The 22994-nt window shown below is 42.8% G+C and overlaps 1 protein-coding gene across 1 annotated transcript; it reads left to right on the top strand.

Annotated features, from left to right (window-relative positions):
• The first annotated feature begins 157 nt into the window (after window positions 1-157).
• On the top strand, window positions 158-21658 carry WDR4 (WDR4 tRNA N7-guanosine methyltransferase non-catalytic subunit). Its single transcript, XM_075519225.1, has 11 exons — window positions 158-336; window positions 1041-1103; window positions 1843-1989; window positions 4191-4347; window positions 4953-5065; window positions 8272-8332; window positions 9682-9780; window positions 15791-15855; window positions 17404-17587; window positions 18494-18563; window positions 21119-21658. The coding sequence occupies exons 1-11, from the start codon at window positions 212-214 to the stop codon at window positions 21295-21297; spliced, it is 1263 nt and encodes a 420-aa protein (XP_075375340.1). The 5' UTR covers window positions 158-211; the 3' UTR covers window positions 21298-21658.
• The last annotated feature ends 1336 nt before the right edge of the window (window positions 21659-22994 follow it).

Genomic DNA, 22994 nt, shown 5'->3' with positions numbered 1-22994 from the left:
GCACCCCTCCGGCCTCGGGGAAGGCTGCCGCCTCCGCGCGGGCGGGAGGCAGGCGGTGTTTCCCAGCGCCAGCCGTGACCCGCAGCGGGACAGACGCTGCCTCACAGCCTCGCTCTCACCGCGCAGGCGCGGCACAGCCTGTACGTCATTGCCCCGTGCGGTGACGCCGGTACCTGCGCCCGCCGCGGCGCGCACGTGGCGGTGTTGACGCATGGAGGGTGGCGGCGGCAGCGGGGGGCGCAGCCCCGGTCCCCGGCCGGCGCTGGTGCTGCGCGGGGCGCTGATGGCCGCCAGCGGCGGCGGCCGGTTCCTGGCGGCGCGGTACAGGGAGGCCGGGTCAGTGCCGGGCGGGGCGGCTGGGGGGTGGGACCTGCCCCGCCGGCGGGCCGGGGCTGGCGGGGCCGCGGATCCGAGCGGCAGAGGCCGCCCCGCTGCTGGCTGCCCGGGGCTGCCCCGCGGAGGCTCGCTGGGCTCGCTGCACGACCCCTGCGGCTTCCGCAGTGAGTGGCGGGGCCTTCCTGCCGGGGCTGCGCAGCTGGCAGCCGGGGGGAGGCGGAGGGAGCGCGCAGGAGGCTCTGCCTGCTCCTGCTTTTCTGGGAGCCCTGCGTGGCTCAGCGCAGGCCTTTCGGCGTTCCTTGCGTGCGTTTTTTGTTACGGAATATCGCTGTAAAGCTTTTTAGTCGTAACGGTTTTCTGGCGCGATTATGCACCACGAGATACAGTCACTGGTACGTGAACAGCAAAGTAAAGGCCAGTGACAAATACGTTAAGCCTGACGAAAGTAAAATATCACGGTTACTTTGCCAACAGATGACAATTTCCTTTTTTTCAGCATGCGTGCACAGTCCAAGGTTTTAAATTTCTACTGCATCTGTAGCACTTTGGGAGCCCAATTCACAGGGGTGGTTCCTTGAGATGGGTGTCAGTTGCACAAATAACCGCGAAATAATAGCATGTTCCAAAAGACTTGACACTCTTCATAGTTAAGCTCATGCTTGTTCTAGTTCCAGTGTTTTTAGTCTGTTGTTTTTTATTTGCAGCGATGACAGTCTCTTCGTGTATGATTGCATCAATGCGGAGAAAAAGACCTCGGGAAATAAAGGGTGAGAAAATCTGCTTAGGCAATCTGCTGTTTTCATAGAGAGTGCATCTCCTGAGGTTATGTGGCAGTGGAGATAATAAAAGAAAGTCACAGGATGACTCCTTGATCAGGTGATGGCTACGTTGTTTTTGTGAACCCTGATAGATATATATGTATGTATGTTTTTGTTTCTGTTTTGTCCCAGAGGGGAGGCTGTACACCTTTCTCTTTTTTAGAGAAACACTAGTAGTATAATCAGGGATTCTGTATGACTCTTCTCAGTCAAGACATTTACAGAAAAATGCTGCATTTTTTATTAGACCATCTAATACAGTTAGGAAAAAAAACCCCCACCAGTTACATAACTCATCCTTCAGGTCTATTCTCTAAGTCACGAGATTTCAAAACCCGAAAAAGTATTTTTCTTCGTTTAAATTCAACCACTGGACATTGTTTTACCTGTAGTCAATTTTACTGTTTTCCTCTAAATTTGTATCAAGATCTGCCAGCACAAACCGTAGCGTTTTTTTTTTTTTAAGGAGGTAATGATACAGGCTTAGACCTTATATCAGTTTCCTCTTTCTTGGCTTTCTTCTTTGCATTAATGTTCAAGTTGGCTCAACATTTTAAGCACAAATAAAACTTTTAGCATTGTACTTTGTTCCTCATGCTCCTTCTTGGTGGTGTGAGAGCAGCCTTCTCTTCTTAAGTATTTCAGTAACTCTCAAGTTGTGAACTGTTGTTCCCCTTCTCTCTATTAGGCAGGATGGAAAACCAACAGATAAAGGAAGTGATGACATCCTAGCTTTTGCCTTCTCCCCATCAGGAGATTATTTTGCCTTGACAGATGACAGCAAACGTCTGATCCTGTTCCATACGAAGCCTTCCTGGGAATGTGTTAGTGTGCGGTAAGGAAGCAGGATGTTGCATGTCACTTTGTTATGGAGTTACAGCTGATCAATTTAGAGTTATAAAATAGTAGTACTTGGGATGTTGCCATTTGTTATCGCTAAGCTTCCTCCTTCCCCCGCCCCCCCCTTGTACTTGCTCAAACAAATTTAATGTTCAGAAGTGATGTGTGATATTCCCCACACCAAGAATGGGAGTGCAGATGTTTATATCATTGGCCAAGGAAAGGATAATCTCTTTTCTTATTCCAGAAGACAGTATTTGCATCTTTAAGAACTGAAACTGTACCCACTCCTAGTGAACACTAAGGTTGAGCCTGAAAGAGCACTACTGAGCAGTTTAGTGAGTGCACTGTCCGTTTCTGTTGATCTGGAGGAGAAGATGTTTTGGGGAGTTTGTGAACTCTCTTAGAAGTGTATCTTTAGAGATGCTGCCAACTGTTTCCCTTCTGTAGTACGGCTCTCTTGAGAAAATAGTCTGTAGCTGTCCACCAGAGGTCCTCCAGTTACCAGTTTTGTGCTGCTGCTTGTGACAATTGTCTGTAAGAAAGAGGACCATGAAGGACTTCCTGAGAAAGTGCCTCAGCATGTGACGTCTCTGCTTCTGGTGGTCGCTGACAAATGTGAGGCCCAGGTTGCAAAACAAAATGGAGTCTCTGTCAGCTTGGCTGTGTATGCAGGGTACACGATGGACCTTTGGTGGATTAACCAATGTTGTAGTGAGTAAGTAATCACCGACAAAACCAGAAATGGCAAATTCTGTTCATTCTGCGTTCTGTCTTCCCTGCTGCCCTGTGCTGTATATCTTGCTTGCAATATGCCATTGGATAATTGTTCGATGTTTCAGTTTTCTGCTAAAAGATCAACTAGGACCACAGCTGGATTTTTTGGGAGTGTCACTACCTCCTATTAGGAAACTGGGAATACAGGCAAAAGGGGCTCTGCATGAAAAAAAGAATGCCAAAGTTGAGCTATGTAACTTGTGTCGGTGTTTTGTGGCAAGCTGTATAAAAGGTTTCACATGGTGCTAGCTTTTGTAGTCAGCTCATTTCAGACAAGGGGAACTTTTGAATCTTTGCGTTTAGGATCCAAGGCAGTACAATGAACTTGGAGCAAGGCTTTTCTTGTTGGCAAGGTAACCTATTTTGAAACTGTGCTGCCTGAGCCTGCACTGTGTTAGTAGGCATTCTTGTCCTGTACGTTGGGGTGTTAGGGTGTTCCTTTAAACAGTCACTAAAAAGTATTGGAATTTCTGTCTTCCTACCTGAAGTACAGTATATTGTCCTTTTGCCTCCAGAGGGCCACCGAATTTCAGAGTAGGTGAATAGAAATGTCCATTCCCTGTGATCCCCAGTGTCCACAGTCCTATGTTAACACACAGGACATAGAGGGGTTTGGAACAGAGGTGTTATGAAAAGAAAAGAATAACAGTAATAACAATAGCTGTTAAGTTGCAGAAGCATTCTCCAGACTAAGTGATTAAGCCTTTTTTAAAACTTGTTTTCTGACATATATGGTCCTTACATTTATCTGAAAAGGTGTAAGAAAATCATTACCTGGTACACTGGCAACTGGAACTGTAAGATACTGGCAGATGATGAGGGAAAGTCAGAGTTCAAGTTCAGGGCTTTGCCTGGATAAGGTACCTTGAGACTGTGGCGCTCTGACTCTGGATGCAAGGAGGAGGAGTCCTTGAGGCTCACAAGGAGGGGCTTTCTTTTACAGTAAAGCGGCGACTGGAGAATTAGTTTCAACACGGTTTTCAGATGTGTTGCTGCAAAGGACTTTTACTAGGAGAACTCCTACCTCGTCTTCTCTTTTCTATGTGTTTAACTTGTCTTATTATTATGGAGAGTGCAAGAAAGTCTACCAGCTTTCTTTAGAGTACTGGCAGGCTGCCTAGGCAAAATGCTCAGTTGAGAAAGTACCTAAGCAAAATGCAGGCATGCAGCTTTAATGGTCTCTCCTTTTTTTCTCCCCCCCCCGGTGTTTGCTATTACATAGTTTAGTCATTTAATAGGTCTCAAAAGTACTATTTTGGCCCCATACCCTCCCTTAACATTATTCTCATTGCTGCCATTTCAAGAATGCTGCACCTGAGAACTTTTTGTCCAGTCTCTTGGTTGGTTTACCTGGGTCCGAATCCAGACTTGCTGAAACTGCTGTCCAGAGCTGTTCAAACTGTGCCATTTTTCTTTCAGGTCTGTGACCAGGAGATGCACTTCCCTGATTATTACAGCTGCAGAGGATAAGATTCTGGTTGCAGACAAGTCTGGTGATGTCTATTCTTACTCAATAACAGAACCCCAAGCAGACGGAAAACTTGAGCTGGGTCACTTGTCTCTGGTATTGGATGTGGTAAGTATGTACCTCTGTGTAGTTAGTGTACAAACCTGCATTCCTGCTTGTGTTTGGGTCTTTCATTGTTGCTCTTATCCCAGATTTGGAAGTTCTTTTTTTATATAAATGAAGTATGTGGTCTGGATTTCTTCCTACTGAGTTTGTGTCTGCAGAGTTTGGTAAGGAAACAAGCTTACCAAAGGGTTATCTATTCTGGGAGTGTGAGTGTTCCAAAAGTCTTCATGTTACAGTCACAGAAGACTTGGTGATGGAATGTATATGGGAATTCACCCAGTCTATCATGTCAGTTGAGCTCTTCAATGTGATAAGTTTCTTTCTTTTTAAGACGCAATGGGACTTCTGCCTGTACTGTTGGAGCTCAGTGGCTTTCACTGGACCCGGTGGTCAGTGTCGCTTGTGACTAACACAAGTGAGAAAGTTACTGTCATAAAGATTTATTCTTCCATTGTTGGTGGAAAAGCATGGCTTAATGTTTGCACCTGCCATTCAGAGTCAGGAGAAACAGATAGTTTACTGCTTATCTTCTTTTCTCCTGGTTAGCAAGAATTATATTAAAACGAGCATTGAGCTGCTGGGCACTAAAACTCTCCCTTTACCAACAGGCACTGAGTCCTGATGACCGGTATATCCTAACTGCAGACAGAGATGAGAAGATCAGAGTCAGCTTGGCAAAAGCTCCTCATAATATTGTATCCTACTGTCTGGGACACAAAGAGTAAGTTCGTTGTGTGCAAAAGTTATTGTGTGCAGCTCTTCACTGTGCCTCAGTGGATGAAATGATTGTCTTCTCCAGTCATGTTAAACAATAGCTAGGTCTGTGTTAGAATCATAGAATTGTTTGGGTTGGAAGGGACCTAGAGAGGTCACATAGTCCAACCCCTGCCCTGCAATGAGCAGGGACATCTTCAGCGAGATCAGGTTGCTCAGATCCCCATCCAGCCTGACTTTGAATGTTTCCAGGGATGGGGAACCACGTTACCACCCATGTTACCACCTCTCTGGGCAACCTATTCCAGTGTTTCGCCACCCTCATCGTAAAAATTTTCTTCCTTTTATCTAGTCTGAATCTAGTTTAAAAGTTTAAAACCATTACCCCTTGTCCTATTGTGACAGGCCCTATTAGGAAGTCTATCCCCATCTTTCTCATAAGCCCCCTTTAAGTACTGAAAGGCCAAAGGTCTCCCTGGAGCCTTCTCTTCTCCAGACTAAACAACCCCAGTTCTCTCAGTCTTTCCTCATAGGAGAGGTGTTCCATTCCTCTGATCATCTTTGTGGCCCTCCTCTGGGCCCGCTCCAACAGGTCCATGTCTTTCTTGTGCTGAGGACTCCAGAGCTGGATGCAGTACTTCAGGTGGGGTCTCACCAGAGCAGAGTAGGGGGGCAGAATCACCTCCCTCGACCTGCTGGCCACAAGAGACTCCAGAACCTGGAGACTGTTAGTTCAGGATGGAGCCTACCTTAGTCTTAGGAAGGGAAGTCTTAGGAAGTCTTTGTGGTTTGAACAGATGCTAATCTAATGGCATCTCAATGCAGAGCTCAGACTTGGAGGTTCTGTGGTAATACAAAAAAACCCAGCTGTATCAATAGGAAGGGTAGAGCACCCTTTCTGCCTGGACATTAGACTGCAGTGAGCTAGAGGCTGCGAAATGGTCCCATAAAATAGATTCAAGGAATCACGCTTCTTAATATAGTTACCTGGCCTTTCTAGTAGCTGAGAAAAGGGACTTTGTTTTTCTTGAGATGTGTTCTTGCCCATAGCAATAGAACCATTAGGCAAGTAGAAGCATCTGTGGAAGGTGGATCATGGGGGATATCCCTGTAGAAAGATGATGTGCTGCTGTGTTACTAAGTCTAGTAAAATGCAGGGTTCACTCTGAATAAAAACAGGGAGGATGATCTTTCCTTTCTCCTCCATCCTGAATTGACGGTCCTTCTAATTACAGTGATCTGAAGAGTGGAAGGCAGCAAAGCAACCTGCTAGCTATACTGATGTGATTCAGATGTGCTCTGACTTGCTAGGAGACTGGTAGTTCTTTTGGTATAGGAATAGGCGTTGTCTTCTAGCCAGTTTGTCAGAACTTCCTTTACAGCCTACAGGAGGGACTGTACTTTCCTTTTTCTTCTCAGTAGTCCTTTTCCCTTGAAGAAGACTCAGATGGCAAATAGACTTTTAAAAGACTTTTCCCTCTACATTTTCGTGCTTAAAATGTCTATCGGTTGTGGTATTTTTGAAGTCTCTTGACTTTGCCTTCCACCTCTATGTGGTTTTGTGAGCTTTTGGAGGTTTTTTGTTGTTGTCAGTCGTTAGGGTTTTTGAGTAGGGTAGGAGGGTTGTGCAAGTTTGGTTTTTTTTGTTTTTTTTTTTTTTTTTTTTTGTGGCCACTGCTACATTTTGAATTCCACAGTGACAAGGTAGTAGAGAAGACGTGACCCTGCGTAGGGCGGAGAACGCACATAATTCTGCTTGTCTGGCTACTGAGTTACTTGGGGATAACAACACCCTTCCAGGCATGTTCTTCCATAAGATGATGCAACATGGTGCAGTCAACTCACTGTATCAGAAACAAGAGTTAAAGAAAGACGGTGTGACTGGGGAACTTGAGATATGGGTAGCAACCTATCTGAACTTGTCCACCAAGGTGTTTTAACAGAGCATTTAGGACACATTCATTTGGAGTGTCAGTCTGATTTTAATAACATCATTTGGTAGTCTAACCTGTGTAGAATTGGCATAGTATAAAAGCAAGAGACTACTCGTGTTAAAGATCTAAGTAGTCTTTGATCAGGTCAGTTTCTATAGCATATTTACAGAGCCACGTCTGATGTTTCCACTTACCGTGTACACAGTTGTACTTTCTAATGACTAGAACTTGATGGTCAGAAAGACAACGTTTAAACAGGGGCTGTTGTGTCTGCACAGAGAGTTAATTAGTAGCTGTGGAGTGGAAAGGCACTTAGTGTAAATTGATTGAAATATATTTAAAAAGTCAATATTTAAATTAGGAATGAATAAGCAAAGGATTACATAAAGCAGCTATAACTGTTGTCCTGTTTCATGCTCCTGGATTTTCTTCTTTCAGTGGGGTGCGTGGCCATTCTTGCTGGATCTGTTATGCCTGCATGCACCTGCCATTATTGCTTTGTCATGAAAGTTTGTACTACAGTGACCAAATCTCTTCCTTCTATTTTTTTTCTCTTCCTTGTTTTTAATGGCCTTAAAGTTATGCCCGTTTTCAAAAGCAAGACTGTCCCACTCAGGTAATGTTCTGCTTGGGTCACTATGTTTTAAGTTGCTGAGCTCTAAGATAATAATGAACTCCAGAAGTTCAGGTCCTCATTACTCAGCAAAGATAAGTCATGGTAGACACAGCAGTATTACATACTTCTGAAGAACATGGTTTCTAGCTGAATGTGGACACTGGTGGTAAATTGCCACATGCTTGTTTTAAAACTTTGTAAAGATTGCTTTTGAATGATCTCCAACAGTGATGGGAGAGATGTGGTACTCTGAAAGCTAAGTCATCACTGTTGTGTTTTAAAAGCATCTGTTGATGCATGTTTTTAATGTGCAACATGAATTGAGAAAGGGGAACATGCTACCCGAGTAAATCTGTCTCCATTGGTGTTTTTTGGTCTAAATGGCAATGTTCTCAGTCGGGAGGAAGTCAGTAGAATTCCTGGAGTGCAGATGGGGAAATATTTTTTTCTATTAAGTAGAAAGTCAGTAGTTTGTGTGGTATATATACTATATTAACTACTGCAGGCATATTTTTCTTCCTCTTCCAATTAGCTTGATGTGGAGCATCTGTTTGTTTGTTTATTATAAGGTTCTCTTTAAAATTGGTGTTTTCTCTTACTGTGTGTGTTTAAAGACCAGAGTGTCATGCAAGAGAGTTCAACTTTTGACTGCTTTCTCTTTAGGTTTGTAAGCAAAATACTTGTAATACCCAACTATCCTGATCTGCTGTTGTCAGCTTCTGGGGTATGTATTGCAATTTCTTGAAAAAAGTATTTTTCTTGAAAATTTAGACTTTAAAACCATTGTTTGCTTGTGTTTCCCCCAGGTTCCTTGGGATACTTGGAATAATCTCTCATGGTTTACAGCGTGCCCTCTCTCTCCCTCATTTCCCCCCCCCGTCTCAGCTTTCTGTTCAGTGTTCAGCTATTCTGTTGCTAGATCACAAGAGCCATTTACTGTGCTTATAGCAAGGCAAGCTTCTTATTAAGATCTTTGGGATGGGGAAATCACAAAGTCCTCAGTATTTCTTCATCGTTAACTCTTGCTTTGGAGCACAGACAAACTTTCATCATTGGACTATTAAACAACTTTGAAGTGAATGGGTATTATGCCAGCCTGCCATGATAATAAGTGTCTTGAGAATGAACGGCCTTAGAATCACAGATTTTTTTTTTAGAGCTTTTAAGATGAGAAAATTGTTCCCTCTACACCCTCCCACTTGGTTTCCCCTGGGAGACTTGTTCTGAATTATGTCCTTGTCTGTATGTCCTCATAGTACGTCCGGTGCATGTGTGTAGAGATTGCAGTGCAGTGCTACACAATGCTTGGATGAGGACTGAAGAAGCGAGTGTTCCCTCCTTTCCCTTCCCCCAGCCCTTTTCTTAAATTGATGGCATGCTGCTATCATGCCAGACCTGTACAGAGTGAGTAGATGGAGTTGGTCTAAAAGAAGGGAAACAATGTTCTTTGTTTCCCAGACTACCAAAACTGCATAGGAAACAAATAATGTTTTCTGTGAAGATGTGAAGATCATAGTAATTCTTAGCATTTGGTTTCAGCTGCTGCTCTTGCTTCCCTAAGGCTCTTGTCTCTTGTTCCTCTAATTCTTTAAGCAACTCTAGTGTTAGTGCTGTGTGCAGCTGTATTTCATTCTTAGCAAATGCTCTTTGATGACTCTGTTTTTCCAGAGAGGTGTTTAGCTTCTCTCCAGGAGGTTACTAAATCGAATGAGAATTTGGGTGATAACAAGAGTAGGGGCAGAGAAGGGCAACCTGAAAGAATTGCCATTAAAATGCTGAGCACATGTGTTACTGTGCTGTTTGAGACAGACTTGAAATGCACTCCTCCAGCTACCCAATTTCCACTTCAAAAGGAGAATTAAAGTTAGCATGATTGAATAATTTAGAATGGAGGGTAAAAATTATGTTAATTAAAATGTTTTATCTGCAATTTGAGGTCTTAACTAAGTGACTATTTAGCAGCTTCTGTGGGAAGCTCTTCAGGGAAATAGGATTTAGCTGAAGGCCGTGAGTGGCCTCTCTTTGCCTCAAGTGCTGTTAGTAATAGACTTGTGTCTGCTTCCATCTGTCCAGGACTCCACTCTGAGACTTTGGGAATACAAAAGCGGGGAAGAAGTGTACTGCTGTCATCTAAGTAGCATCTGTGGGCCTGAGACAACCAAAACTGACCAGGTATGCCCATGTGTGTTAGTGCTTTTGCTGTCCTCCTGATCCTTGTTGACTCCCAAACGTGTTTGTTGCATTTTGGTAGGAGTGCCTCCCTTCTGTTGGTGGGTTTGGAAGTCATGTGAGACCTAAAAACTGTTACAGTAGCCTGGGATTTCAGGAGAGGAAGAAAGACCCTGAAATCCATTCGTGTGTCTTGTGTGCATTTCTAAAGAGTGCCAAGCAGTGACCAAAAGAAGCTGTTTGTAATTCCTCCCAAATATAAGTTCTGCACACTGGACAAAGCCTTCACTGGAAAATTTTTCCAAAAACACAGGTGCCTCAGTCTCTTAGCCAGAAAATATCTTGCAACAGTGGAAAGGTCTTCAAGCATTAAAGTTGCAATTTATCTGATCAGAAAGAAGCTTTGTAACATTTGTAACCAGTCACCTGCAATAGTACTGCCCTGTAGAGTCAAAACACTGGGCTTGTTCCTTTGGGTTATTCTGAAGCTGAGCAGTGTCCAAAATTAAAATGTTTGAGTCCTACGTGAAAACTGAACACCCCAGGAGCTCTCCTTAGCTTGCAGCCTGTACATGAGTGGTGTCATATGTACGCATTTGGGGTGCTACTGTGATTTGGGATGCTAATCTAATGTGAACAGTGGTTCTGGTAGTACTTGATCTCTGGTTTTGTTCTTTCTTGTCACGTGGATTGGCCTACAACCTATTAGCAGTGAAACAGCACTCGTTCTCGTCCCTGCTGTGTACATCGTATTAAGCCGGCTGCTAATCTGTTGGGTCATTTAAGAGTTGTTCATCTTACCACCCATCCTGCTGGGTGTGTTTTTTCATGTGAATCTCTAAAAACACTTCTTTCTCTGAAGACCACAGCTGTCTCCCAGTTGTTAGGTGACTGGGAAGCCTGTAGCTATGCATGGCTGTTGAGGCAAATCCACTGCGGAATTTGTATCCAGGCTGAAATTGAATTGAAAAGTTCTGTCTTTCCTCCCTTGTGTTTTGTCGTGGTTTTTGTTTGTCGAAGTGTGTTGTGCTTGGCCTCTCCCAGCAGTCAGGAGCCATTCCTGGGGATCTCTCAGAGATTCTTTGCTCTCCGTGTAGGTCTGGCCTGATATTGGTAGTGGGATTCCCAGTTACTGAACTGGGAGTGCAATCCATGGAAGGACCAAGCTCCTAGGGACAAACCTGACAACTCAAGGTTTTTTCTGTGCAGAAGACATCAGCAAGTTTTTCGTTGCGTTGGAGTAATAACATGCAACTTTGTGTCTGTACATAAGCCCAGGAGGGCAGCCACTTGCATCACAGCATTCAAAGCTTAGATACTGGAAATCTTGGTTTTGGCCTAGCGTTCCTATTAGCAGGAATTCAGGGTAGTATTTATATGGACAATTTAACCTGCTCCTGAACTTGAAAATATACTTCAAAGCACACCTGAGCTAGAGACCTCTCATACACATTCACAAGGCCTCTGGCTCATTTCAGCTTGAGTCTAGTGCTTGAAATCTTTGAAGTAGCTATTGCTGTTTTTTTTTCACAAGCAAGAAACAGGTGTACCAAGTTAGGTGACAAGCCCATCTAGCTGGTATCCTCTTATAGTCTGGGTGCAGCAGGATTTGAGTGAGGAAGGGAGAATTAATATTCAGGCAGACCTACAAAATTACTTTACCATGTACAGCCTTCTGGAAATAAGTGGCTCGGGGAGTTTCAAAGCCAAAGTGTTTTATCTTTGTGTTCAAAAGTAGCTAATGAAAGTGCTTTGTTGGAACAACGTGGTTTGATAGAATCCATATCTGCAGTAATGTTGCAAGGCATTTGTTTTGGAGGGAAGAACGGTTTTATTTGAAAATACTTTGCCTTCTAGCTTTATTGGATCATTGAGGACTAGTAAGCAACTAGCTGTGAAGTGGGGAATCCTATTATTAATTTTAAAAATGCTACTTGTTGCTTAGAGTGGCTTAGCATTTAGTAAGATAGCTTGCATGTAAATTAATGGTGCTTGATCTCACACTGAATCCGAACTCCATTGCTTACAAACAAGTTTATAAAAAAATAATATTAAACTATATGATAAAAATGGATAACGAATTGGATAAACTAACAAATGTTAGAGGAAAAAACCTTGTTGCTGCAAGCAGGAACTAATTTAAAAAATAATCTTCAGCTCTCTTAGAATCTTTTTGAAGGCTTTTGAATGTAGTTTAGTAATACTTGCCTTGTCTCCTAACACACCTGATAAAGTCCCTTCCAAAGGATACTCTTTCTGCTGATGGAATCTCTCAGTAGAAATTTGGGGTGCCCTTTGACGGTTTGAGGAGTCTCTGTTCAGCTTCTTTACTTTGGTGTGAGTAAGCAATGACAGAAGAGGAAAACCCATGAACTGTGGGTTAATAAATATAACACAGCGGTTAATAAACTGTATTCCTGCAGTATTTTACAGTTCTTCTATCCACTGCCATCTGTGTCTCCTAACGGTGGTCTTGGAAGCCTCAGGCTGGCCCGTTTCTTGACTCTGTGAAATTCTGCTTACTGCCCACTCTTACAGGCATTGTAAAATCTGTCTCCGATGACACTAAATTTGCACAATGCTTGAGGGGTGCAGAAGACTCAGTTGACTTCCAGAGTTTGTACATATTTGGAACAGCGATCAGACAGTGTCCCAGTGATTACAGGCAGATAAATGACAGATTTAAACCTTTATATGGTGCATTGCCACCTTTGTGCTGTATTGCTACACAGCTGTCAATATGTACTTTTTTCAGAACAATTACTCTCTTGATGGCCAGCAGGACCAAAGGGGAAAGGAGACTTGTGTTTTGCTGGGATCGTAGTGCTAGAAATGCCAGAGATGACGTCTGGTGCTAGTATTGAGTTATGCTGTGCATCCAGGAGTGTCAAAGATCATCTTCACAACCTAGTGTGACATTTATAGTCTGAATTTAAGGGAAAAATCTCTTGAGTCAGCATTTTGTAGGCTGTAACTAGCATGCTGTCTGCAAATGACTCTGGCAGCCAAAGATCAGATGGGGATATAAGTGTTTTGTCTTTTCTTTTGCGTTGCATTTCATTTTTACTGTTGATAACCACTGTGAATGCACTGAAGCTTGAAATGCAACTTGAAGCACAATGATAATGGAATCATCAGTAATGGTGGGTCATGTGAGCACATAAATGTGGGCTTATTTTGCTTGGCAGATGATGAATATATGTCTGGTTTGGGAATGTAGGAGTGTTTTTGAGCAGTGTAGCATTGGTTTCAGCTGATGAGTTGCAGATCCTGGGTTCATTTTCCCATTAGAATGGGAGTAATTCTCTAATTTTGTAGTGCTATATAAATATTTTTCCTGCTTCAGAGTTTTCACCTCATCTGATCCTCTTGACAGCAGAAGCTTGTTTAAAGTCCAGAACATGAATTGCACAACTCTACCCCAGTGCTCCAGTATATTAATTTTTCATAGGGTCACCTTTTCTCACAGATGACATCAAAAGTTAATTTTAAGGTGTTGGCAGGCTGATAACAGTGTCATATAAATGCTGAAAAAGTTCAGAGAGTATCAAGTGAACATCTGTTTATCACAGACTGCTCTTGTAGTTCTTCAGGTTAACTGATTTCATAGGCTTGTCCTTGAACAAGACACTACTCTGGGTCTTGCATTCACTTTGCTGATTGTTAACTTACGCACACATGGAAAGAGCTTGCAAAGAAGATGTGTTTTCTTGTCTCTGTCCAGCTGTGAATAACACTTGGTTCAAATCAAAAAAGCCTCCTCCTCCCTCCCCCAGTGAGGGTGGGGGAGAGCTGCTGCATACTTCAGGTTCACAGAACCCTTTGTCTCTCTGACAAAGCACTCAGCTGTGTAGGTGGGCGCTTCCCATCGCTGTGCTTGCCCTGCATGTTTGTCATGAGACAGGCAGAGAGGCAGAGCTTTGTTATTAGAAATAAATATCACAGGCTTGGGGTTTTTTAATCCCTCTCTCCCTCTCTCCTTGTTCCCTTAAACGTCTAAAGAACCCATTGGTGGTTTACAATAGGAGCTGTCAGTGCTACTCTAAAGCTGTGGTGTAAATAGCTCCATACTGCAATAAGTACATTTAGATGTATTAGGTAGAGAGAACCTTCCTGATTCAGCCCACTCATCCTACCTGTTATTTGGAACCATAAGCATTTTTTATGTCCATGTTAAATGGGAGTCCTGGGTCCCAATGCTAAATATGGACTAACAACTTCATATTTCTGCAGAGTAGCAAGAGATTAGTCCTGTCTGTTCCCAAGAGCTCTGAAACATATCATCCTTTTGATAATGGTTTTTATAAAGTGCTCCTCTTCTGTCCAAACAGGCAATCAAGTATATGAGTGAAAAGTGTGTGCATGGCGTTGTTCTTGCTTCCCCCCCATCAGATTGTATCACACAATGGATTTTGGTTTTTTTTCTCATGTGCTGGAGATGCACTGTGTAACCCTGGTTTTCAGCTATATTTATTCCATTAATTAACTTTCTTTCCTGCAGTTGGTTTATCTTTTAGTAGTTGCATCATGTACTGTTGACAAAATAGTTAGCTTCTGGTATTAAACTTTCTGACTTGAATGTTTGGAAGCTGTACAGCTTGTTTTGCTTTCCTACATTGATTGCAAAATTCTGAAACAAGCACCCTGACAATGCCTATACATCAGCTTGTACCTCAAAGGGTAAAATCCTGTCGTTACTCCCAAATTCAGCTTAACCTGGTGAACCAGAGGTTCTATCGAGTGACCAGTGTCATGTTAGGGAAAGAGGTGAGGGCTGGAAAGCGGGTAAAAGGAAAGAGAACTTGAGGATGCATCTGAATTTACTGAAAGGGTGGTCAAACATTGGAACAGGCTGCCCAGAGAGGTGGTGGAGTCACCATCCCTGGAAGAGTTCCAAAAACATGTAGACGTGGCACTTTGGGACATGGTTTAGTAGGCATGGAGGTGTTGGGTTGACGGTTGGACTAGATGATCTTAGAGGTCTTTTCCAACCTTAATGATTCTATGAATTCTGCCAGCAGAGTGTCAAGAAGATGTATTTTCTCTGCCCTAAAGGGAATAACTCAATACTTCTCTAGTAGGAAGGTTTTATTAATCAGAAGTGCTGGTGTTATCGCTACTTGTAAAATATACTTGAGAACCAGCCTTTTGCCTTTGCAGTTTTGCCTTTCACATTATGTAACACATACTTTTGAAAAAGCACCCTAGGGCATCTTCTTGCAGTTTCTCTGCTCCTCCCAAGTTCTTACTTCCCACTCAAGGAGCCTCAAAGCAGTTGTTACATGCTTCAAGGAGTGTGGTTTGTGCAGCAGAGGTATTTCTCTGATTGTCTCCCAGATAAAACTATGTATCTTGTAAATTAGGAATGTGGCATGGGTTTTTTGTTGTTGTTGGGTGGGGGGTGGGGGGGTTGGTTGGTTTGTTTGTTTGGGTTTTTTTTTTTTTAATGAGGAAAATGGCCTCAGGCAGTTTGCCTTGTTCTTGTTTTTCAGAATGTGCTTTCTGTTAAGCAGGATGGCTTCACCCAGACACAGGTTGAAAACAGAGACAGCGCAGCAAGGATATTAGCTATGCATCACTATCTTCTTTTTTTAACAAACATAACAGCAGCTAATGGCTTGTGTTTATAATCTCTAAGCTGCTAGTGTGATATCCTGGCTGAGCAGGCTTAATGTTGATGTTTTTCCCATTAGCATTACAGCAGAGAATGTTTGAAAGTGGTGTACTTTTCCTTCATCTGTTAGTTTGTCTATTAAGAGTAGTTCACTAAAACCATTACATTTGATCTCTGTTTGGATGGTTGTGAAGGGAGAAGTGTGGAAAACTTCATAAAACAGCAAACACTGGTACAAAAATATACTTGACTGCAGTTTAAAGGTAATTATGTTGCTTAACTTGCTGTAAATTAAGACGTCTGCTAAATTTTAAAGGCTAAGACATGAAATGGAATGTGAATTTTCTGCCCATAAATGGTCCTAACTTACAAAGTTGTTTCTTTTTCTTTTCCTAATAGAAATACCCTGTGTCAAGAATAACCTACTGCTGTCAAGGCGGTTATATTGCCATTCTGTGTGACTGGTAAGACTAAATGGAATAATGGTTAAAATCGTCACAGCTCCTGCAAAGGCAAGAGCAGCTTTCCCTGTTGGCTGTCCTAACTTTCCCCTAGCCTGCAGTACATGGTACTGTGGATCTCTGAGCATCCCAGGCATGCCTGTGGCCTCACAGGGAGCCTCCGAGTCCTTGTTGTACTTGGTCTGAGTGCAGAGGTGAGCGCGAGGGTTACCCAGCTTAGTTAAATTTTGCAGACTTTATGATGCCTTTCCCTCACAGGAGGAAACGCAAGGCTAGGATGCACGAGAGCCCTGCTCAGTGCTCAGGATGTCTCTGTAAATCACTGTGCCTAACCTGGGTGTTTTGGGTCCCATTTTGTTCAGGGTGCTGTGGCGATGGAGCGGCCAAACTTCTGTTACCATATTCTGCTCCTGTAAATGGGTTCAGCCATTCTGTTTAAAACCACAGCATTGCTTCAGTTTAAAACTGTGGAGAGGCTACATTGACTTTTGGGTTCAAATGTACGTGTTTGTGTAAGGAGAGAGTGCTCGGGAGCTGAAGGGCCTAAGCACTGAGGAACCTTGCAAATCCAACTGATGGGGAAATATCTTGCGGGGATGGACAAGCCCTGTTCCCCTCTCCTTCCACAGCACCTTAAGCCTGGCAAGGAAACTGTTCTTCCTGACAAAAGCTTGCCAACAGGAAAGGGGGAGATTGCCAGAGCTGCTTGTACAGAGAAATTGGCAGTCTGTCCCCTCAGTGGACTAGCTCTTCGCCAGAGTGAGGAGCCTTAGCTGCTTCCCATCGCACCTTCTGCATGGGCATCCAAATTGGCCCTGGAAGGGGAAGCCATGTCAGCCGAGGGCTGTGCCCATGTCACTTAGCCCAGGGGCCATGCCGTGCTCTGCATCAGGCTTTTATTTCCAGCTCCACAGCCCAGTGTTTCTAAACAGTGCTGTCACGTGGACCTGGTAGGCCACTCAGGAGGGAGCCGCAGTGTCCTGCCTGGCACACTGGGGACCTGTCCGAGGGAGGTTAGGAAGCTCTGCATGTAGAGGCTGTGGCTGTTAGAGGAGTGAGTGCTGATGGGAGAGGTGGAGATGAGTGCAGTGTCCTGTTCTTCAGCCATGTCAAGGTTTCCTGTCCCCCTCATTCCCTCCTCCCCTCCCTGGCATGTAATTCCTTTCCTGTTTTATTTTGACTGGTGCTCAGCTACCTGTTCCTTCAAGTGAAGCCCTGTGGGCCAGCATGCTATGGTGCAACACTCCTTATATAAATCCTTAGTAATCTTTATGAAATTCCCTTTACTACCTTTTCTTTTAAAGAAACGGCAGCGTTGACTGCTTTTTCTTTCATATAACACTTGAAAAGCTATTTGCCATGTTAGGTATTTACAGCTTCTGCCTCAGATCGTGTAAGCAAACTGCACTTGAAGTGCTAGAGTATTTTTTGCAATTCCTAATGACTTTGCTTTGGCTCTGTCTGGAATTAGAGTGGGTGTTTGTAGTTTGCTGTACAAGTGATGGCTGTGGGTGGATTTGGTAATGGTAATTAAGTTTTTCCTCTCAAAAGTATTCCCACAGTCTACATCTTTCAGCTTGATGCCATTGCCCAGAAGCTAGTTTACAGACAGCAAATCTGTTTGAAACATAAAGGTTGGGACATTGCATTTGAGGTAACGGGAGATCTATGGATTTTGCAAGAAGACAATGAAGCTCCTCTTCAATTGTACAGACCATGTGATGGACAGTGGAAGGTAGATACTTCTGTTATGCTAACATCCTGAATGTTTTGTGTTGTCTTGAGGCCGTAACAAAAATGGAGTAAACTATGTTCCATAAAAGCTAAATGGCACGCTTCTCTATTTATGTCTTGAGACAGAGTAAAAGTCATAGATACACATCTCATTCTACTTCTCACCTGCGTATAACGCAAAACTGCTCACAGCTTGTTATGAATACCAGTCTCTTCTCTGGTAAAGCTAACACCTGCCATAGCAGGATCAAGCAGAGTGGTTGTCAGCCGTTGCACTCAGTACTTTAAACCATTGCCTGTGCTTTCTGTGTGCTACACTTGATTATTTAAAAAAAACACAGAACAACAAAATCCCTTTGTGGTTTGCTCAGGAACACTTTCCACACAGCCTTCCTTGTGCCTGCCTCTGAGGGATCCTTTGAGGGACAAGGCATTCTGGGATCATTAAGGGGGATTTTTTTTTCACTGAGAACAGGGAGTCAAATTTGAGGGATGTGCTGTCAAGTTCTCTGTAATAGCCTATTAAACAACTGGAAACTTGCTTGTTATCCTTGTGAGTCCCCAGCTAATTACAGTATAGTTGTGAAGTGGTTTTAAATGAAACTTCTAAGTATGTTCTTTGACCCTTAAGTGTTCCTTGTGATATTCCTTTTCCTCACAGATTAGTAAGTGGGAATCCATTTTCTTTTCCTTCAAGCTGCAAAGCTTACCCAGCAGAACACGTGATCTCAGGCCAGGTTTCTATAGCAGTCCTGGAAAAAAGGAGCCTAAAAGAGATCATGGAGGGCTTACACTTGCTCTCCTTTCACTGTACTTGTCTGAGAACTGTTGCATTTTTCAGTGTGCTGTGAAACATGAGATTGTTTATTATTCCCAAAATATCATGCAATGTTCCTTCTTTTCCCAGGCTGTAACTGATGACGAAGGATTACAGAAGATGTCAAAATACCTGCAAGACAACTGGACAGTCTTTGAAGGTGAGAAATTTGGCCTAAAGGCCCAGAAAACGCAATTTTTACAGCTAAAGCATAAGATTTAGGAGCATGATTAGAGTTCAAGTCAGTTCAGCTGGCTGTTGAAGTAGCTTAATCTTTCAGTTTTCTCAGTTTCATCGCTCCGTCTGGTATGGAAGTTAGTGTAGATCATGAAGTGTGTTCAGATTACTGTTATGACAAAATGATGTAGGTATTTAGATCTGATTTGTAGCATTATAACTATTTTACATAGACACCTTATCACAGGGATGTGTCTAAGCACCCTATGACAGAGCTGCTGGAGTCTGTCTTACTGCTGTGATAGCGAATACTGTTGTTTGTCGTCTTGTCTCTTACTGGGGCGTGACGCTTTATCAGAAGTACAGTGGAGATAGTAAGAATGGAGTAGCCATGGGAGGAGCAGCATCGTTGTAAAGATGGGCCATTCGGGTCCACCTTGGCAAGGCAGATTATGTGGAGCTTGCTGTGGCTGGGGATTGTGACCCTGGATGGTATTGCAGATGAAATTGATTGGTATCAGGGCTGGTTCATTTTGTTCTTGATTTCTGCCCCATCTCCATTCTCTGGCAGAAAAATAATACATGGTTTACTAGTTCAGAAGCACCCTATGTTTCCAGGGTTTTTTGTATTTAAAAAACGACCCAGCTTTATTTAGAAGCTGAAATTATGGCAGTGGTGGCTGCAAGGTAGAGAAGGGTTGTGGTATGTGCTAGTGGATGTTTCATTATGTATTGAGAGTTGATTAATTGAAATTTCTCTCCTGTACTTTTCTGGGAGACTGGGAACCTTCCTTAAAAATGTGTTACAGTCCCCACTGGGCTTTTGATCTGTTCTTGGTGGTCATACGTAAATATGGAAGAGTTGCAGGAATGTGCAGTGTAATGTAAAGTCTCCTTAATATCTAGTATGGTATGGTTTAGGGTGTAGCTGTCATTAAGTTGGTACGGTCTCTGAAATCTAAGGGGAAGTGAAGTACTCCTTTGGAAGGGAGAGTGTTTCCATGTAGGTGTTGCAGACTTGATAGTTATAGCCAGGCAGATAATTAGAAGTATAAGGTCTGAGTGAAAATGAGCAACAGAGAAGTAAAAAGAGCAGGCAGGGGAAGAGGTTCTGAGCATAATTAGCCAGTGTAGCAAATTACTGTGATGCACGGTAGCTGGCTGCATCTGCAGCTGGGAAAGGAGAACTGCTCAGATGACAGCGTCTATTATTGTTAATTAGTAAGGGGAGGCTCACTTGATGAGCACTTATTCCAGTGCATAATTAGTGCTTGAAAAGGTGGCTACTTCTTTTTTAAAAGGTGATCATTATATTGTTTAAACCCAGTCTTAACGCCTGCATATTGTCTTTTTATAAACTTGTTTCACCTGATTGCTGATTCTGTAGGATTTAAGATGCGTAGGTCAATCTTGAAGTACACATTGAACAGTTTGACGTTCTGTTATAATTGATCCCAGAAAAAGATAAAGCAAGATTTAGTACAGACTGATCAAGTAGAGTGTTAGCATGGATATTCAAACTGACAGCATGCAATTTCTCCAAGGGCCAAAGGCCAATAAATTGGTTACTATGTGAGTGCGAGACCCTCAAAAGTAAAAGCATGCGCTTTGCTGAGTACCAGCGAGGGAAAGTTGCTTTGTTTGTCTACCAAGAAGCAAGGGGATGCTGTATGTACATTACTGTGGAGTAGCACGCTAGCTTCAGGACCAAACCCTGGCAAATACAGGGTTTCCTTGCATTTGCCCTTTAAGATCAAGAATTTTGGGAAGTGGGAAAAGGTAGGAATACAAAGAGAACTAGAGGTAACTGGCTTTGTCAGGTACCACTGTAACAATTTTTAGAAATGTGGACCTAGCCAGCTAGTTCAGTCTGTATTCTGTACAGAAACAATCTGATTGGGGTTTTTTGGATAGCAGTTAGTTCCCTGTTAAACTCATCTAAACTTACAGTCTTGGAGATGGTGTGATGAATATTATGCTGAATTCACAGGAGGTATGACAGAACTATCGGGGTGAATATTCAGAAATGTGTATGCACTGGAGGACATCACTGTTTGAAGTGTACTTCTTTGAGCTTCTTTTAAGTTAATACTCTAGGAGACAAGTCAGTTAAGCACAGTTAGGTAGCATACACCCTTTGCAGTGTGTAGGTCTTGGGGAACAACTCCAATGGGTTATCTAACAATAAGTTGCAATAGCAGTCATTTTAAAAAAGGAAGCCTTGAAGTCTGCAGGTGTCCAACATGTACAGAGAGCTGTGTGCCCTCTTCGCTTCAATGTCAGGTGCTTGCCTCTGTGTGAATTTTTTAGCCTAAAAATGGAGGCTATGCTTGGCTGTGTGAATGCAGAACAGATGCTTACCAACACAAATCAGGCTTAGACAGTGTAAATGTTGATATTTAATAAAGTGGATGGACCACAGTAAATGCAGTAAATGAGTTGAAGTGCCACTATCTAGAATTACAGTACAGGAAGTAATTGGTGAGACGGCTAAGGGAATTAACACTTGTGTTGTGTTTTTGCTTTGCCCAATTGCAGGTTTTGTTGGCATAGAGAGCCACTACAGCAGTCTCTACAAGGCTTCATTTGATAACATGGCCGCCTACCTACAGAGGAAAGAGGAAAGGTTACAACAGCAGAAAAAGAAAAGGGAGGATCTGCAACGTGGTTCGAATGGACAAACAAAAAAGATGAAGACTGAAGAATCATCGCTATGACCCTGTTGTTAGCTTGTAACTTTTGCCTTGCTGAAAGGAACTGATCCAACTGCGCACTGTTTTTAAATATAAAATTAATTATGGAAGAAGACTGGTTTAAACCTTTATTCAGATTCAGGTTTTCAGGTAGCCTGATATGACAATATCCTGCTTGCAGCAGATAATGCATTTACAATATCCCTAAGCTTCTAGCAGCATACAAGTGTTAGCGGTTCAGTCCTAGTAATCTCTAATCCGTGATATATGAATATTGGAGATGGTATTTTCCTTGAAACAGGATTTTCTTTTTGCCTACTGTGTTCAGGCTTTCTTCTTCAGGTGGAAGTGCACTCATTAAAGTTGATGTGATTTTTGTTTGTTTTCTTTATTTTGGTTTGGTTTTAACTTTTAAAAGGTTTGTTAGTTAATGTAACTAACTTAGTGTAGCTGGCTATGGGAAAGGGAATGTAGCAAAATTCTTGCTGTATATGAAAGGTTTTAGCTGAGACTTCACCATCTCTGTTTTTACCCTTTACCTTCAGTTTAAATAGTAGGGATTCTGCCTAGTTCTTCCAATCCATTGCTTCATACTTGTGGCATATTTCTATAGGAAGAAGTGCAAAAATAGATTTTATACACTGGAAAGTAAAAGTAAAATGTGTCAGTCAACTTTGTGTTACTGGAAAATCCTTCTATTGCAATATGATCCTAGTGTGTCTGTGAGAATGATTTGAGAGGCCTGTGAGCAAAACTTGCGAGTGCATTCTGCTTCTTTCAACAAGGACTTTTTCATGTTGCAGTTAGCCAAGAAATACATCTTTTCGAAAAGTCATCAGTAAGAGCCTTACAGGATCACTTTTGCTTCATCACGGGGCAGAAGATACGCATTCATCTACCAGATGGCATCATGTCTATATGGAATATAATGTATTTTATAAAAGCAGGTGTAGAAATCTGAACAATCCATTAAAAGTATTCAGAATTAGCCTATGAACCATGAATAGTTCTCTAGGTCTCTTTATGTAGCTGTCCTCTTTGGAGTATCTGGACACTTAAAAATTTTGCACTCGGATTTTAGTTACACTAATGTGTAAGACATCGTTGAGATGTAGCTTGTTTGGAGAATATCAGGTATTCAGCAGTGAAGCAGCACTTGTTGCTTATGTCTGCTCAAAATTGCAGTCTTGTCCTTACTGTGTGTCCCAGAGGCCACGAGTCTTTCTCTTGCGTTGCATGCATTAGTACAGAGCCAGTCTTTCACCTCCAGGGTCTGATTTCTTTCGGTCATTACTTGTAAGTAAAGAACCTTCTGCCTTGGCAAAGGTCTCTTGGACAAAAGTTGTGAAGTATCAAGAGTGGTATTGTCTGTTCTGCTTAAAAGCCTCAATTCTGTCAGGAGCTGCCTTGGCGTGAGTAAAATGTGATGCAGTTTCTACTATGTGTACAGTTCGATGGCATAAGAATGCAGTGTCACATCCACAAAGATTATGGTTTCGTGTAGCAATTCAGCCCTCTGTCCAATACCCACATACCAGGGATCTGAAGCATCTCGTTTGGGTATCACCAAATCAATTGAGTGCTCCTGGATTATGCTGGGCCTTGGACAAAGGAGAAGGTGGTAGGTAGGTATGCGTGGGCTTGATGAGGAGTTTTACCCCCTCAGGTACAATAACCCTTTTATTAGAGAGTCTGCTGAGATAAACAGGCCTGACTTCACA

Source organism: Mycteria americana, chromosome 1 (assembly GCF_035582795.1).
Source record: "Mycteria americana isolate JAX WOST 10 ecotype Jacksonville Zoo and Gardens chromosome 1, USCA_MyAme_1.0, whole genome shotgun sequence".
Lineage (NCBI taxonomy): Eukaryota > Metazoa > Chordata > Aves > Ciconiiformes > Ciconiidae > Mycteria > Mycteria americana.
This window is presented reverse-complemented; position numbering and strand designations above follow the sequence as displayed.